The sequence below is a fragment of the Hyperolius riggenbachi genome, chromosome 1, assembly GCF_040937935.1.
Source record: "Hyperolius riggenbachi isolate aHypRig1 chromosome 1, aHypRig1.pri, whole genome shotgun sequence".
NCBI classification, from domain to species: Eukaryota; Metazoa; Chordata; class Amphibia; order Anura; family Hyperoliidae; genus Hyperolius; species Hyperolius riggenbachi.
This window is the reverse complement of record NC_090646.1, coordinates 431282537-431301422: the sequence shown is the minus strand read 5'-3', so window position 1 is coordinate 431301422 and position 18886 is coordinate 431282537. Positions and strand designations below refer to the sequence as shown.

The 18886-nt window shown below is 43.9% G+C and overlaps 1 protein-coding gene across 1 annotated transcript in view; it reads left to right on the top strand.

Annotated features, from left to right (window-relative positions):
- LOC137552971 (fructose-1,6-bisphosphatase isozyme 2) overlaps positions 1–18886 on the top strand; it is a 59793-nt gene that overhangs the window by 1798 nt on the left and 39109 nt on the right. The window contains exon 2 of the mRNA XM_068271424.1: positions 16824–16986. Within this exon, the coding sequence (XP_068127525.1) occupies positions 16824–16986 (163 nt within the window). The remainder of the gene's footprint in view (positions 1–16823; positions 16987–18886) is intronic.

Sequence of the window (18886 nt, the reverse complement as noted above, 5' to 3'; positions counted from 1 at the left end):
AGCCATGTGCTTGGCCGCTCTCCGCTCCTCCCCAACATTACTGCGCATGTCCAAGCAGTGTAACGCGGCTCTGCCGCTTACAAAGTACTGCATGCAGTACGTTGTGTAATGGCGCAGCGTTACTGTGTAACGCAACGTGGGCACTGTGAACGGCCCATTGATTTTTCATTGCTGTGCGTTACAGGCTGCTCTAACGTGCGCCTGTAACGTCCCACTGTGAAACCAGCCTGAATGGCAAATCACATTAAACATAAGTGTGTATAATTGGCAAGCATGGATGCTACATTGCTGTAAGTCTTGCTTGCAGTGCTAAGGTGCGTACACACATGCGACTATAGTCGTTTGTAACGATCGTTCCCCGATCTTTACCAACGACGATCGTTACAAAAAACGAACCAACGACTATTAAGGCAAACGACGAACGAGGCAAATCGCTACAAAACAAAGTTCTGTCTTGGCGGATTTTTACCACCGACGATCGTTAGCAAAAGTGGTACATCGTTGGAAACGATCGTTCGTACCAGGCTGGACATGCGCATTTCACTTTTTCTCCAAGGAACTTTACAATTTTATGCGCAGGCGCATTAAGTGCTTTTACGTGGTGTAACGTTCGTTCTAACGATGTGATCGTTACACACTTTTTACAACTAACTTTACTTCGGTCGTTCTTTCGTCAATTAAAAGTTCGTTCGTCGTCCTCAACGAACGATCGTTGTCGCATGTGTGTACGTAGCATTAGTCCTTTGTTTATTTTCTATCCAGGGCACTATCTGCATGGAGTCTGTCTGTTCTCCCTGTGTTGGTATGGCTGCCCTCCTGGCACTCTAGCTTTCTCCCACACCTCCAAAAATTAGATTCCCCCAAAATTGCTGTTATTAACCACTTAAGCCCTCAGTTGTTTTCACTTTATGCATCCGAGCAATGTTCACCTCCCATTCATTAGCTTATAACTTTATCACTACTTATCACAATGAACTAATCTATATCTTGTCTTTTCCGCCCCCAATTAGGCTTTCTTTGGGTGGTACATTTTGCTAAGGGCTACCTTACTGTAAATGCATTTTAACAGTAAGAATAAGAAAAAAAACTGAAAATTCATTATTTCTCAGTTTTTGGCCATTATAGTTTTAAAATAATACATGCCTCCATAATTAAAACCCACATATTATATTTGTGCCGGTTATTACACCATTTAAATTAGGTCCCTATCACAATGTATGGCGACAATATTTTATTTGGAAATAAAAGAGCATTTTTCTGTTTTGCATCCATCACTATTTACAAGCTTAAAAAAAAAATTAGAAATATTTCATCTTTACATAGATATTTAAAAAGTTTAGACCCTTAGGTAAATATTTGTGTGTGTGTTTTTTTTTATTGTAATGTTTTTTTATTTTTTTATTATTATTAAACATTTTATGTGGGTATTTTTGGGAGGGTGGGATGTAAATAGTATTTGTTTTGGGTAAATATATATGTATTTTTTTTTTTTTTTTTTACATTTAGATGTAGTTTTACTTTTTGGCCACAAGATGGCAACCTTGAGTTTGTTTACATGACGTCACTCTAAGCATAAGATGTACGCTTAGAGCAGGGGTCTCAAACTCGCGGGCCATTTGCGGCCCTCGATACAATATTTTGTGGCCCTCGCCGGCAAAAGCTTCCTTATAGTTTCCTTCAGTGCTCCCAAGTAATCCGCTGCATCCCCGCCGCTAAACGAGGGCTGCAGAGCCCCCAAATCGCCCAGGGGGCAATCCCCCGGCATTTCCTGGAAGGGGCAGAGCTTTCAGCTTCAGCTCTGCCCCTCCTGACGTCAATCACCGCACGGATCGCCGCCTCTCCCCGCCCCTCTCTGTGAAGGGAGAGTGAGGGGCGGGCAGAGGCGGCGATGCGCCGCGATTGTGAAATTCCTTATGTGGCCCAGCCTCATCCTGACTTTGCCTCCTGCGGCCCCCCAGGTAAATTGAGTTTGAGACCCCTGGCTTACAGGGACATAGGAGGCAGAAAAAGCGAAGCTTCCGAGAGAAGCTGACGCTTTTTCTGCGGGGGAGAGGAACCAGTGATTGGGCACCATGGCCGATTCATTGATTCCTGAGCTAATGATCTGCGGCCGATCGCGCACGCTCGATCGGCTGCGGGAGCGCACATGGCCTCCTTGACGTAGTTCTACGTCAAGGAGGACAAAGTGGTTAATATACTGACTGACATCTTCTGCAGCTCTTAGCTGTGTTCACAGTCATGTGACTTAGGGTTTGTTCACACTGGAGGCGCTTTTGGAGTTTTTAAGCGCTGGCGATTTTTCCAAATCGCCCTGAAAGCACTTGTGCAATGATTCTATATGAGAGAGTTCACATCTGAGCAGTTAGTTTCCGATCCGCTCAGAGAAACGCTGCATGGACCATTTTTGAGGCGTTTTTCCTCAATGAAGGGTATAGGAAAAACGCAAAACGCTCACAAAAGCGGTTTGTGCAGCGATTGCATCTGCATTTTTAAGAATAAATACATTGTATTTATTCTTTTCCGGGTCAAAGAGTTCACTTCCTGATTGACGTCAGGAAGCGAAAAAACGGAATCTCTCTGCAAAAGCGTTAAACGCTTTCCGAAACCGCCCAACTCACAGAAATCACTGGGAAGGGAAAAAATGCCCAGTGCAAAAGCAACCGCAATCGGAACGCAATGTGAACGAGGCATAACTGTCCCTCAGAGAAGCTCAAAACCTAATCCCTAGTCATAGTCCACTGTCTCTGTCATAACTTTTTTTTGAGAGGAAGAAATTCACTTAGAAGTAGGTTTGTGAAAAGAAATGAGTGCCCAGAGGAAACTCACGTAAATAGTGTCCAGGCTGAGTTTTTAATCTTCCCTAGCGCTGCAAGGCAAAAGTGCTATCCACTACCATGCCACCGCGTCATGGTATAATGGGGACATTCAGATTGTGATCTCCTCTGAGGAAAAGGTTTTTTAAAAGCAGAGGTTCCAACCCTTATCAACTATAAAACAAATTTCTTTTAAACAAAAATATTGCAATATGCTGTTTAGAAAAACTTTGCATTGTATTAACAATCCACATTTGCTTTTAGCTCCTTTTTTTGCATTTCATTTTAAAGCTAAACTGATTATTTGTGGTTAACTAGGCCACCGTATTGGCCAGCAGGGCACTGCTGATGAGCCTACAAATTAGGAATGGGCCTGAGGCAAAATTATCTTATTATATAATAGATCATAAGATACAGATAGTGGGACAATGTTAGGAGGTGGAGTGGAGCGTAAGCACTACACTGAATCCCTCATGCATTCCTGTAATGCTTTCTCAGCACACCCAGTTAGGTCATGGTGAACCAGAGCCTCTACGTCACCTAGAAGTCCCCTACTTAAAAAAAACAAAACACTATACTAAGGCTCGGTGCACACTTGTCAGTGTTTGAAAGGTCGCTTTTTCTGTCATTTGTGTTTTCAGTGCTTTTTTTTTTTTTTTTTTTTTTTTTTTTCTTTGCATTTGTGTTTTGCATTTTTTTTCCGTACATGTATTTTTCTTGCGTTTTGTGCGCATTTTAAGGTTTGTGGTTCGCATATACAAAACTCATTAGCGTTTTGCATGCCTTTTTTTTTATGCGTTTTATGCAAATCACTAGGAAGTTAACAGGAAGCAGAAATACATCATAAAACAGGTTTGTTTGTTTTTTAACACATATAAAAACGCATGCAAAATGCACCAAAACGCAATACCTCTGCGTTACCATTGACTTTCATTATGTGCGTTTTTTTATGCATTTTTGAACAAATCTGCAACAAAACCAGCATTTTTAAAAACGCATATTATAAAACGCATACAAAATGCATATGTGTTTTTTATATGCCTTTTTATGCGTCCTATTGACTAACAGTATACGCATAAACGCTGCGTTTTATGCAATGCTGGCATTTCTGCCTAGTGCGTTCCCAGCCTGAATATAAATATGCCTTCTGAACACAGAAGGCACTTGCAATTATTCAGCTTTACATGAGCAAGAAGGAACCTAGTGATTTGTGTATTCAGTGGCTGAATATGCAAACGATTCTTTATATCCCTGAAAAGCACATGTCCAGAACCTCTGTTGTATGGTATGCTTATAGCCTACTCCTTTTCCAAAGCCATTGAGGCTTATTTGCGTGCAGGGGGCAGGGGTTTTGTAGATATAGGTAAAAAGACCTTTTCCTAGCAGGGAATTGGTAGGTGAGTTCCAGAGCTTCCTGGAATGTCCTAGTTCTATCATGATCATGGAGTCTGGCTCAGGCCCAGTCAAGATTTAGGTTTTCCAAATATAGGACCAGGTACAGAGACCGGGAGGAAGTCTGTCATCTGTGGATGGATTTGAGGCGCACAACTCAGCAAAGGGAAGTACACACAAGGCTTCAGAGGGACAGAATGAAGGCATTTGGTCCAGCATCCACTCAACGGACTCTGCAAAGTATATGTCTGCACAGAGGCTCCATTGAGGTCTTGCACAAAGCAGTGTGTGTGTGTGTGTGTGTTGGATTTTTTTTCTTACTGGAGATGCCTAACTAGACCAATCCTGCCCACACACACCGTACACACACTTTCTCCTACTGCTATACTATACTGAGGCATTGGTGCTGGACACTTGTGCATTCTGCAAGTCAAAAAAAAAGTGTTTTCTGACAGTATAACAATGGATCATGCCAATCTGGCATGGTATCGTGCTTCAGACAAGAGTGTGTCAGCTGTGCAGGGTTGGATAGTGTGTGCACAGATCTGCTAGGTGTCATGGGAGAAGTTAAACCAACAGGGCCCGTTTCCACTTGTGAAGTGGGAGTAGCCGCGGTAAAAATTTGCATGCAGATGCGAATTTCGCATGCGGTTATATGCGAATTCGCAAGCGATTTCGCATGGATGACGATATATGCGAATTTAACCATGGCAGTGCCTGTCTGCTTTTCCATTGATTGCAACCGAAATCGCATGCGAATTCGCATAACAAAACCGCATGCAAAATTCCCTATTAAATACAATGTATGCGAATCTCATAGCGGTATGCGAATTCTGATGGCTCTGCCATGCGGATTTTTCACGCGGACGAAAATGCTCAGAAATCCTGACAAGTGGAAACAGTCCCATCCACTTGTATTGGTTATGCGAATTTGCATGCGTACATCGCATGCGAATTCGCGTTAGTGGAAACGTACCCACAGAGTTTTCAAAAGGGATTTAGATAGGCAGGCTGCCAAGCTGATTAGACAAGGTTTCAGGATCTCTTGCATGCTTATATTACTTCCCCCTACCACTGCGCCTAATATTCTTCAGTATTCAATAGAGACAAGACTTTTGAGACTTTTGTGACTGTTGTGAAAGGAAAATCCCAAATTGTGCTTTCTAAGTAATATTGAGCGAGCTTTATACTGATTGAGGCTAGATTCACAGTAAGACGTTGCGTTTTGATACGACGTTAAAGTCGCAACGCAAATTACAACGCAATGCCCCCAAAAAGTCGCAACGCAAGTTAATGCCCCGTTATGGTCGGATACAGTACAGCATACAGGCAATGAAAACTATGTTTCTTAATCATTACTGAGCATGTGCAAACAGTCCAACGCAGCTAATAACGTGTATCACGCACTGCATGCAGCACTTTCACTTGACGTGCAGCGTTAGTCACCAACGAAACGTGTGCACTGTGAACAGGGCATTGATTTTTTATTGCAGCGAGTTATTCTGCGTTAAATGTTTTAACGTGCGACTTTAACGTCCCACTGTGAACTTAAGCCTCAATGTTAAGTCATTTTATTCCTCTGTATGGAGACCTGATCCAATGACACCAGTGCAGACATTCCTGCTGAAGTGACCTAACACAGTTGTTGGCAAAGTAGGGGAAAGGTCACAGCAGCACCAGGAGACAGGTTTCAGCGTGTAGTGAACAAGTATCTGATGATTCTGCATAAGAACAAAGCTGCATGCAAACATGCTATAAGGCCTAGTGCACAAAAAAACCGCTAGCAGATCCGCAAAACGCTAGCGGCTTTTGAAGCGGTTTTTCTTATTATTATGAATAGTTTTGCGGTTTTGTGTAGCGTGTTTTTTTTGTGTAGCAGATTACAGATATTGTTACAGTAAAGCTGTTACTGAACAGCTACTGTAACAAAAACGCCTGGAAAAACGCTCTGATCTGGCGTTTTATCAAGCGTTTTGCGTTTTTCCTATACTTAACATTGGAGGCAGAAACGCCTCAGAAATCCAAAAAATGCTGCAGCCCGGCAGTATGCGTTTCTGCAAAACGTCTACCGCTCTTGTGTGCACCAGCCCATTGAAATACATTAGCCAAGCGGATTACAGGCGGATACGGCCGGCGGATCACATCCAAATCCACTCGGTGTGCACTGGGCCTTAGAAATGATTTATATCCTCCACAGATATGGTACAGATACATAGGTGGGGCATTGTGTTGGGAGTAGTGTTCCGCTTGTATTTCTCACAGTCATTTCCAAGTTTTCTACTTATAAACTGTATTAAAAGCAGACATACATTACTTAATTTACTGAGGTCCACACTGCAGATTATACATACTACATACTGAAGCCTCATACAAACTCTAGAGGGTTCTTGGTTGAGGCAGCTGGTCAATGCCCTCTGAGAATCACGTGTGTGTATGCATTACTGAGAGAAGTGGATCACCTCGGCCGAGCAAAAGAGCATTGTCCTTTTACGTGGCACAGAGATCACCATAGCCGCCATAGCGACTGCTGTGGGGCCTGTAGCTAAAGGGGGCCCAGTGTGGGGGGCAGTATCGTGGTCTGCAGCTGGCTTCTTGGGGACCTTTTTTTTCCCCTTAGAGTAGCGCACAAGCATAAAGAAGTTACTCACCTCTTGTCTCCACCGACAATCTATCTTCATCCCCATCTCTATGACTACAGGAGAGGGGCACAAAGGTGCCTTATAACTTTTTTTGGGGAGGGAGGTGGTCCCAACCAAAACTTTGCTATGTGGCCCCATGATCTCTAGCTACATCCCTGTTACTTTAACCACTCAAAGCTGCTCTGTAGTGCGCTGTGCCGTAATCACTCCACCCCCTCCATAGGAACAGAGAAGTAAATGTGCGCGTACGCACCTTAAAGTGAACCTCCACACTAAAAATCTACTCAGCAGCACTGGAATGGCTTGATGTTTCTTTAACAGTTTCAACACATCAGAACTTTGTTTTTCTCACTTAAGCCTCATTTTTAGCTGCACAAAATCTAAGCTCCACCCCAATGAAGAAAACTGCCCGGGTATTTTTCCCCTGATGCTGTGCAAAGCATGATGGGATTTCCTATATTGTTCTCGTTGCCTAGCAACTGGGAGAGGTGATCAAGACACAGGACAGTTGGAACTGTGTCTTATGCTCCCTGTCACCTCCTATCAACCAAAAACCTCGTTTTCCCCCAAGAAATTAAACATTTGCCTGTTCTTTTAAAACAGGGTGGGTAAGAGATTATATTACCTATCTATTTTAATTAACATAACTAATGTAACTTAATGACAGTATGTTTGTTTAGGCTAAAGTTCCTTTTTAAAGGACATCCGAGGTGAAAATAAACTAAGAAGATAAACAATTGCATCTATCCTCCTTCTCCTAGAAATTACTTTTGTAGATATCTCACAGTTGTATTTTATATTTAAATCTACTTTTTAAATTTTTACTGTTTCATTGTTTCTGCTCAATGACACATTCAATGAAGTATGCTAGAGCTAAAATCTATGAACCATTGACCCTTTTTATCTTTCCTTCTCTGAGAAGCCATTTTTTGCTAGTAAAGTGTTTTATGACCGTAATTGTCTGCAAAATATTGCACAAAGGTACAGCGCTCAGCACCCAATAGCTAATCACACACTCAAATGTGTCTTCCTGTGGAAAAAACCTCTAAAAATGTCCTGCAACTGGCAGGGCATGCCAACTGGTAGGTTTTTTCCACAGGAGGACAATTTGGAATGCATGATTAGCTATTGGGTGTTGAGCGCTGTACCTTTGTGCAATATTTTGCAGACAATCATAGTACAAGTAGGGTGGTGATATAGCGACCCACCGCAGGTACTAGTCTGGTATAAACATTAACACACATAGGAGTCAGTTAACGTCAAGTTTATTGATGGCTTAGAGGTGCGCACGAGCCACTAATCTGTTTTATGACTGTAAATCCTTATCACTGAGGGCTATACTGTAGTCTGACCCAGTCTTGACTCAGACAGGAAGTGTCACTTACACATCTGATTGTTAAACCTTTCAGGCAGAGAAAGAAAAAAAGGAACACAGCATAGTTATTAGTGTGCTTGGCACTGTACATACACATGTCAATCTCATCATGTCATATGTCATCTTGGGTATTCTTTAAGGTAAATGTGTAATTTTGAAAAAAACAAGAGTTAGAAAATTACCTTGGTAGAGGGACAGAGGCTTCCCACATTCTCCTCTTGACCACCACTGAGCGCCGGGACCCTCTGGAAGTTTGCGACCGCACTGGTTCATGGGCGCCAGCACGGTGATGAACTTCCAGAGAATCCTGGCGCCTTGTACCTGTGCTGTAGCAAAGCAGAAATAAAAGATCCCGATTAGCTCTGTGTTACTGCGCAGATGCAAGGCATCCTACACAGTGCAGCCATGTTCCTTCACACGCACACTTTAACAAGCCCTTATCAAAGAAGTTCAGAGGGCCCCATCTGCTTTTTTAGGTAAAGCTAAGACCCCTCTGTGGTCTTTCTCTCTAGTGGCTGATCATATAAATCTTATCAGAGCCGCAGTAGTCTAGTATTTTTTTTCCCAGAAAAGCAGAGTCAAGTTTGCTTTAAAGCCCACCTCAAGGACTTTCTTTTTCCATGTTAGTTTTGGATATTGTGGAAAGGAGTTGTTGTTCTTGCTGTCTATGTCCACACTGCTGAGTTTCTTATTCAGTACATGGAACCTCCATGGAATTTTGAGACTCTAATGTGAAAACTGATACTCTCTCACACAAGAAATGAAAGACATCAATAAAATCCAGTTTGGTATTGATATTGTATCTCCTCTTAAAGACTGGTACACATATCCAATTTTGATTGGCCAGTCTTACTACTCCCGTGTAGTATGAGGGCTTACCTGCTCACACTGCTCATAGTTTAAATATCTGTTGGCACTCATGCTATTTGGAAGTGGTAAAATTGACTTATCAAAATTAAATGTGTTACACACTCTAGTACACACCTTCCATTTTAATTGGCCAATCACTAGCCAATTTTACCACCTCCATGTAGTGTGAGGGTCAACAGATTTGGAATACCATGAACAAATTGTATAGGTAAACTCTTATACTACATGGTGGTAAAATTGGTCAATGATTGGTCAATCAAATTTGAAGGTGTGCACCGGGCTGAAGAACTACTGGGGATACACGGTACGTTTCTGTACCGTGTATCGACCAGCTGATCCGGCCAGCTGATAATATTCAGCTAGCCCGATCAAGCCGCTCGACCCGCGCCTGCTCGATTCCCGCCGGCAGACAATGGCAGGGAATAGACTGGTGATAAGGAAGCGCCGGCGGGGACGCGGCTGGGGTCGATCCGGAGGCTAATGTGTATTCCCAGCATTAGAGTCCTTTCACACTGAATCTGTTGTGCTTTGTCCCAACACAATGCAATGTTATTTCTATGGTATGTTTGAATAAGATGCGGGGTGGTGGATGCCATCGGAGTAATACAAAACATGCTGTGCGTTTACAGGAAATTTGTGCATTTACAGTGGCAGTGAAGCCTAGTATAATTGTACTGTCTTTTACTGCATGGTTGCACTGCACGTCTACCGCTCAATTCCACTTTTTAGCACCCTTGCATTGCAATGTTATCACGACGCAACATGCACAGGGTAGAAGCTGCCCTTTTAATGTAACTTTAGAACTTAAAGAGACTCCATAACAAAAATTGCATCCTGTTTTTTATCATCCTACAAGTTCCAAAAGCTATTCTAATGTGTTCTGGCTTACTGCAGCACTTTATACTATCACTGTCTCTGTAATAAATCAATGTATCTTTCTCTTGTCAGACTTGTCAGCCTGTGTCTGGAAGGCTGCCAAGTTCTTCAGTGTTGTGGTTCTGCTATGAACTCCCCCTTCCAGGCCCCTCTCTGCACACCGCCTGTGTGTTATTTAGATTAGAGCAGCTTCTTTCGTCTCTCTTATCTTTTACAAGCTGGATAAATCGTCCTCTGAGCTGGCTGGGCTTTCACATACTGAAGAATTACAGACAAGGGCAAAGCTGTTTGCAGGAAGAAAAGAGCAGCCTGAAACTTCAGTGCATGAGAGATGCAGGGGGAAAGAAACACACAAATGATCTCTTGAGATTCAAAAGGAAGGGTGTATACAGCCTGCTTGTGTATGGATGTATTTTCTATGTGTGGACATACTGTACATCAACCTACTTCCTGTTTTGGTGGCCATTTTGTTTGTTTATAAACAAACTTTTTAAAACTGTTTTTAACCACTTTACCCCCGCGCGTACGTATTTCTCCGCCCCTTTTTCCATCCTTTAAAAACCAGGGACGGAGAAACACGTACTTTCCGCGTTCCCGACGCTGCCCGCGCTCCCGCTCGTAAACACGCCGCCCGCCGCTAGTAAAACCGCCGCCGCCCGCTCGCCCAGAGATCAATGAACGGGAAAATCCATTCCCGTTCGTTGATCTAAGCCCCGCAATGATCAGCTGCTCTCCTATGGGCAGCGCGATCATTGTGAGAAAAAACTCACGTGTCCAGCCTCCTTATTCTTCCTCCAAGCTTCCGGAAGGAAGCTTGGAGGTCGCATTAAAACAAAAAGTTACTGTGGCCATCTTGTGGCCAAATAGTAAACTACACCCTACACATTTTTCACATACAAATAAATGACTTTTACACATAAAATTAACTCATTACCTCCCACACTCCCCATTTTTTTTTTTTTTTGTAATTAAAAAAAAATTAAATTTACAATTAAAAAAAATACATAAATAGTTACCTTAGGGACTGAACTTTTTAAATATTTATGTCAAGAGGGTATAACACTGTTACTTTATAAACTATGGGCTTGTAATTAGGGATGGACGCAAAACTGAAAAAAATGCACCTTTATTTCCAAATAAAATATTGGCGCCAAACATTGTGATAGGGACATAATTTAAATGGTTTTATAACCGGGACAAAAGGGCAAATACGTTTCATGGGTTTTAATTACAGTAGCATGTATTATTTAAAAACTATAATGGCCGAAAACTGAAAAATAATTATTTTTTTCCCCACATTTTTCCTATTTTCCCATTAAAACACATTTAGAAAAAAATAATTCTTGGCATAATGTCCCACCTAAAGAAAGCCTAATTGGTGGCGAAAAAAACAAGATATAGTTCATGTCATTGGGATAAGTAATAATAAAGTTATAGACGAATGAATGGAAGGAGCGCTGAAAGGTGAAAATTGCTCTGGTGGTCAGGGGGTAAAACCCCTCAGCGGCGAAGTGGTTAACCACTTTTAATGCGACGGGGAGCGGCGAAAATGTGACAGAGGGTAATAGGAGATGTCCCCTAACACACTGGTATGTTTACTTTTGTGCGATTTTAACAATACAGATTCTCTTTAAACTACCTGTACCCTTTTCTTCCTACATTTTTTCATCTTTTGGGTCTGATGTACATTAGTAGAGTCACAAAGTATGTATGTGCTGCAGGTCTTCCCTCACACTTTCATATGGCAGCCAATTCAGTAATTCCTGCAGTAATCCCCTCAGAAATCTTAAAGAAAACCTGAACTGAAAATTAAATGTCAAAATAGACATACACAGGTCATACTTACCTCCCGTGTAGTCTACTCCTCAATCTCTTTCTCCTCTCCCGCGTCCTGTTTGTCCACTGTGAACAATAGAATTCTCTGTCCTCCATTTTGAAAATGGCCATTACCCCACAACAGCTTTTGGATCAGCACACTGTTAAACTGTAACATCTCCCACTTGAGCCATAGGGAAACATGGACTTTACCGGCCACATCAGTTGTCCACTCAGCTATAACTGACAGCAACTGATATATAACTGACAGCAACCGATATATTTCAGTTCTGACAAAATGTTGTCAGAACCCGTTTTTGGTTTGCTCGCAATCACTACAGGTTTACGTCTTTGGAAGGATTTATATGCCTCCCAAACTGTGGAAAAGTGGTCAACACGCCTCTCATTAATCTGGATGTTGGTAGTTGATTTTGAGTCAGAGGCTGTCCCCTCATTCAACAGTATAGTATCGATAGGGCAGCCAGCAAGCAGCAGGTCTGCTGTATGCAGAGCCGGGACAAGGTCCTCCAGCACCCAAGGCTGAGACACCAAAGTGCGCCCCTCCATCCCTCCCACACGAGCTGTCACACACTGATTGCTATTAGACTAATAGGCGCTCCAGGGCCCACAACCTCCCCAACACCTTAATATCTAGTTATCTAGCTTGCAGTCACTGCCATGTATCTCCTTTTCTTATTTCTTTCTGCTTCAAACACAATTAGGAATGACAGGTGAATGAATTGTGTGCCCCCTCCTACACTGCGCCCTGAGGCTGGAGCCTCTCCAGCCTATGCCTCGGCCCGGCCCTGGCTGTATGCATCTAGACTCGTGTTAGGTTATACAGGCACATTGTCGGACCAAGTAGTTGGACTAATTCTGGGCATACACGGCATTCTGGGCAGGCTTATCAATCGAGCCTGATGGCTCGATTGATAATATCCGACAGATCTGATGACCTGCCGGATAGATTCCCTGCTCGAATAGCGGGGAATTGAGCGGCTGATTAGGAGCACCTGCGGGGACGATTTGTTCATTTTGAAGTTACCTCGTGTTTATGTGAAGTAACTCATGTGAAAATATTCAGCTGGCCCGATCAAGCCACTCGACCCGCGCCCGCTCGATTCCCGCCGGCGGACAATGGCAGGGAATAGAGCGGTGATAATGAACATTAGTTACCTTGCCATCGGTTCCTCTCAGAAGCTCACGATTTTCTTCTGACAATGATCCCTTCCAGTTCTGAAAACTGGTTTTCTTCATTAATTGAATAGCACCAGGGGCGGACCGACAACTCATGGGGCCCCCGGGCAATAGGAGATTATGGGGCCCCCATACCAGTGTCTCCCACCTTTCACGTTCTATTTTTACAGACTAAGATATAATAATTGACTGACAACAGTAAATACGTTATATTTTATACTGATAAAAACCCCTGCGCTGCGCGTAGCACGGCGTGCCAAAAAATGGGTGTGGTCACACAACAGAATATGGGTGGGGCAAAATATACATGACCTTAGCAGTGGTGTAAAAGGTCTGCCGGGGAAGTTTGAACTCTGCCATAGTGTTTCCCCCAAAAATACATGTAATCTGACAGCATTTCACCAAAAATCCATGCAATTTGGCAGAGGTTCCTCCAAAATACAGATAATATGGCAGTCGTTCCCCCAAAATAGACGTTATCTGGCAGCAGCGGTTCCCCCAAATACACATAATTTGGCAGCGGCTCCCCAAAATATGCATAATCTGGCAGCGGATCACCGAAAATACATGTAGCAGCAGTGGTTCCCCCAAAATACACAGAATCTGGAAGCAGCAGTTCCCCCATTATACACAATCTGGCAGCGGTTCCCCAAAAATACACGTAATCTGGCAGCTGTTTCTCAAAATACACTTAATCTGGCAGCAGCAGTTCCCCAAAAATAGTTAATCTGGCAGCAGTTCCCCCAAAATAGGTGTCCCCAGTATAGGTAACCAGGTCAAAAGGTATCCCCAGTGGAAGTAACCAGGTCTATAGTTTTTCCCAGTGCAGGTATCCAGGTCTATAGGTGTCCCCAGTATAAGTAGCCTAGTCTACAGGTGTCCCCAGAATAGATATCCAGGTCTATAGATGTCCCCAGTTAAGATAGCCAGGTCTATAGGTGTCCCCAGTATAGGTAGCCAGGTCTACAGGTGTCTCCAGAATAGGTAGCCAGGCATATAGGTGTCTCCAGTACAGATAGCCAGGTCTATAGGTGTCCCCAGTACAGATAGCCAGGTCTATAGGTGTCTCCTGTATAGATAGCCAGGTCTTTAGGTGTCCCCAGTATATGTAGCCAGGTATATAGGTGTCCCCAGTATAGCCAGGTCTATAGGTGCCCCCAGTATATACAGCCAGGTGTACAGGTGCCCCCAGTATATGTAGCTAGGTGTATAAGTGCCCCCAGTATATGAAGCCAGGTGTATAGGTCTCCCCAGTATATGCATCCAGGTGTATAGGTGTCCCCAGTATAGCCAGGTCTATAGGTGCCTCCAGTATATGTAGCTAGGTCTATAAGTGCCCCCAATATATTTAGTCAGGTGTATAAGTGCCCCCAGTATATGCAGCCAGATGTATAGGTCTCCCCAGTATATGCAGCCAGGTGTATAGATCTCCCCGGTATAGCCAGGTCTATAGGTGCCCCCAGTATATGCAGCCAGGCTTGTAGTGTCTCCAGGAGGGGAGACAGCCAGTGAAGGAGGGCGATGAGCATAGCAGCGGAGAAGGGGGGAAGTCCCCCCCCCCTTCCCTCACCTTGGGGGCCCCCTTCCTGGCTCTCCCCTCCAGAATCGGTAAAGTGTCGGCGCAGCGGGTAGCGGCTGACAGCGGGCGGAGACTTACCGCTGTTCAGCCACCGGAGGGAGCGTTGATCTGTGTGCCACTAGTCTGGGCTTGAGAAGTCTGGGCTGACCACTGGCCCTCGGTCCGTGCCCGAGTGCCCTAATGGTCAGTCCGCCTCTGAATAGCACTTTGGCAAATCATCAACAGCTGGAATGGTATCAGAAGAGAAACCAAAAAGAGGAACAGTTGGGAGCTATGCATTAAATCTGTTGTGCTGTACATGTGTGGCACATCACAATGGATTTATATAGACAAAGAACATTTATATCCTGACGGACTCAAAGCCCCAGATCTGCAGCCACAAAGGCACATTCTACAGGCAATAGCAGTGTTAAGCCGCATCTACACGCGTAGATGCGGCGGCTATGTTCCTCGATTGAGCTGATGCGGCTCGATTGATAAGATCCGACAGGACGGATCTCCCCACCGCCGATTCCCTGCTCGCTCCCCGCGAGGGTACAATCGCAGGGAATCGAGCGGAAGATAAGCGGGGACGAGCGGGGAATTGAATCCGGCGAGCAGGGACGCGCGGGGACGCAGAAGAGGCGATCCGGCGGCTAATCGAGCCGCCGGATCGGAGCCTCATTTACCCGTGCAGATGAGGCTTTAGGGAGACTAGCACAGGTTTCCTCACTGAAAAGTTGAAGTTTTGCTGCCTCAGGCAAACTTGTGAGGATCCCCCCCCCCCCCTCCATTTGTAATGATCGCACGGCATCTGACAATTTACTCTGCTTCTGTCAGAAAGGGAGCCTGCACAACAACTTGACATGACATGCTGCAGCTCAGAAGCGAGTTTGTGACAAACTGCTCACCCTTAACCAATCGACCGTCCTCCATTCTTCCTCAGTCAGGACAGCAGTGCTACCTCCTCCCTTCTGCTGTGCAAGTCAAGTAAGGCACTGCTGCTCTCTTGCCTCCCCCCCCCCCCTTCCTCCTCACTCACTGTCAGACTCCTCACAGCACAACAAGCTGCTTTTTCTCCAATGATGACCTCTTCACCTTGCTCACTTTCCTCTCACTTCTCCTACTCTGACTGCATGCTGTTAGTGTAAATACACAATACAAACATGCTGCCCCTGTAATCTGTGCCCCTGGTGCAAATGTTTAACCTTGCTTCATGAGAGAACCTGGTTGCAGTCTTACTGAACAGAAAAAGCCGAAATTCAAACCCTGGTCTTCTGTGTCAGAAGCAGAGCCCTTAACCAGTACACTATCCAGCCACTGAAATGGGCACTTCCGGTAACACATGGTGGGAGCACATGGTACAAAGTTGCCATTCTTTTGTAACGTGGACATACGGCAAGTTTTCAATATAAAAACCACCATGTCCCGCCACAGTGCCATAAAGCGGTACGTGGCTGTGGGCACCCACACTGTGGACAGGCAGCAGTTTTGTTGCCACCGTCCTTTGCATACATGTGGATGAACTATGTGTTTTTTACTCTCAATAACTGTTTTGAAGACCTTTTAACTGCTCTCAAAGCCAGCCATGCAAACTATGCCTATTACCCGTTTCCACTAAGTGTGAATCCGCAATTCAAATATTCACATTGAAAATGTAACCAGTGCATGCAAATGGAGTCATTTCAATTGAATGCGAATTTGCCATACAGAAAAAAATATGGATTGCATGCTGTATATTTCTGCAGCATGCATCCATTACCCATACAATGATTGAGAAAACAATGCGAAAATCTGCATCCAGAAAACCAGATGCAGAATGCAACATGCTAGTGGAAATAGGCCAATATAACCTATCCTTTTAAAGGGACCCTGAGCAGTGGCCTAAAATGAAAATCTGGACTCGCCTGGGGCTTCCTCCAGCCTCCATAGCCTGCAAGGTGTCCCTGCATTCTCTTCCTCTGTTCCGTGGTCCCGCTGGTGGCTCTGGTAATCCGGTGACTTCGGATGCTGGGGGACCTCACTGGCTATGGTAGCTGGAGGAAGCCCCAGGGAAGTCCAGATTTTAATTGTAGGCCACTGGCGAGGGAGGGTCCCTGTAACTTTATTTTTTTTTTCTGCCCTTGTCGGTAACCCCAGTACAGGTTTCCCATCTGCATTCTTGGAATCACTGTTTTATCATGATTGTTCTTTTTAAAACTTTGTATTTTAGACTTTAAAAGAAAAATGGAAATGTTTTCACAAATCTGCTTCTTTTTCTGACATATCTGATGGCTCTCCGCACTTAGGTACGGCATTGCAGGACAAGTCAACACCACTGGGGATGAGGTGAAGAAGCTGGATGTGTTATCCAACGACCTTGTGATAAATATGCTGAAATCCTCCTATTCCACTTGTGCTATGGTTTCTGAAGAAAACAAAGATATCATTAGTGTCCCAAAAGATATGAGGGTCAGTGTAAAAAAAAAAAAAATCTTTTCTAAAATCACTGTATCTACTAAAAAATATATATTTTTATTTTATCTCTAAAACCATGACACATAAGACCTCCGTCCAGTATAGGTTTCATTTTACATGAGTTGTTCTGGTGACGTAACCACTTCACCCCAAAGGAGTTTTTACCCTAACGGACAAGAGCGATTTTCACCTTTCAGTGCTCATCCCTTTCATTTGCTAATAGCTTAATCACAATGAAATGATCTAGCTCTTGTTTTTTTCACCACCAATTGGGCTTTTTGGGTTGATATTTGTTTTCAGTAATTACTTTATTTTCTATGCATTTTAAAAGGAAAAAAAAAGGAAAAAATACACTATTTCTCCAATTTTATCCCCTATAGTTTTAATATAAACACTGCTACTGTGCATAAAACCCACACATTTTATCTGCCTATTTGCCCTGGTTATCACAAGATTTTAATGATGTCCCTAGTACAAAGTATGGTGACAATATATTATTTGGAAATAAAGGTGTATTTTTTTTCTATGGTGTTTTTTTTAGCCACTTTTTTCACGTGTACGCGCGTGGGAATGCACGTGTACGCACACAGCAGCAGCAGCAGCAGCACTGTTTGACTTATAAAAACATCCTGGAGCTGTTAAGAGGCTCTAGCAGGACATTTTTATAAGTCAGCTTGTCAATAAGAATTCCTTCTGTATTATGTTGTACACTGGTGTTAATGACATCCTACTCAACAGTACATTTGCTTAGAGCTCAGGTATCTCTTTGGGCTGGAACCCACAGGAGCGCTTTTGGCAGCGTTTTGGCAGCACTGCGATACGCTAGCAGTTTGCCAAAACGCTGGGCTAATGTTAATGGATGGGGCAACTTCCACAGGTGCGTTTGCGTTTCTCAGAAACGCAAACGCAGGACATGCAGCATTTTGGGAGCGTTAGCGCTTCAATGTAAAGTATTGAACCGCTAGAGGAAACGCTCAGCAAAACCTAAACTGAGCTGTTTTGCTAGCGTTTTGCGGTTCAGCACACTGTAACAAAATGAAAAATAATTCACAGGACCAATCAGGATAAAAACGCAAAACGCAAAACGCTAGGCACCCGCTGGGGAAAAAAAATACAATGTTGCAAAACACGACCAAAAACGCGCATGAATCTGCTTGCAAACCGCTCAGACAAAACGCTAGCGGTTGCGTTTTGCGTTTGCGGTTTTCAGTGGGTTCCAGGCCTTTAAGTAGGTAGGAAATATGCATTGCTAATATCATTTTGTAATTTAAGGTTTACTGACCACAGACCAAATCAGGGACGTAGCAATAGGGGTTGCAGAGGTTGCGACCGCATCAGGGCCCTTGGGCCAGAGGGGCCCCAAAGGGCCCTCCCTCAACTGCAGTATTAGCTCTCTATTGGTCCTGTGCTCATAGTAATCACTTCTATAGATACTTTGAATAGTGTTAATCATTAACTAGCTGGTCCCCATCCCCTTCTTGCACCTCTGACACTGTAGTTACCATTGGCAGGTTTTGGTGCGCCGTATCAATTGTTATGTATAGAATGCTTAGAGGGCCCCATTGTAAAACTTGCATCGGGGCCCACAGCTCCTTAGCTACGCCACTGGACCAAATAATCAATCGGTTCATTCCTGAAGTCCTAGGAATAAAGTATGTGTTTTCTTTTTTGCCAGTGCTGTTTCCCTTGATTCAGTCACATATATGTAGGTATCACTAAGGGCTGGATTTATCATAAAGCACTGGAGACACATGCCTGTAATGGAAAGGCGGCTCACTCCCCTCCCAGAGCGCCTCCCTCCTTCCCTATGCAGAGTCCTGCTAAGAGTGTAAATGAGAGGTAACTCACCCTGCTTTCGGCATTCCACTGATGAGGTCTCCATTCAGTCAGGGGA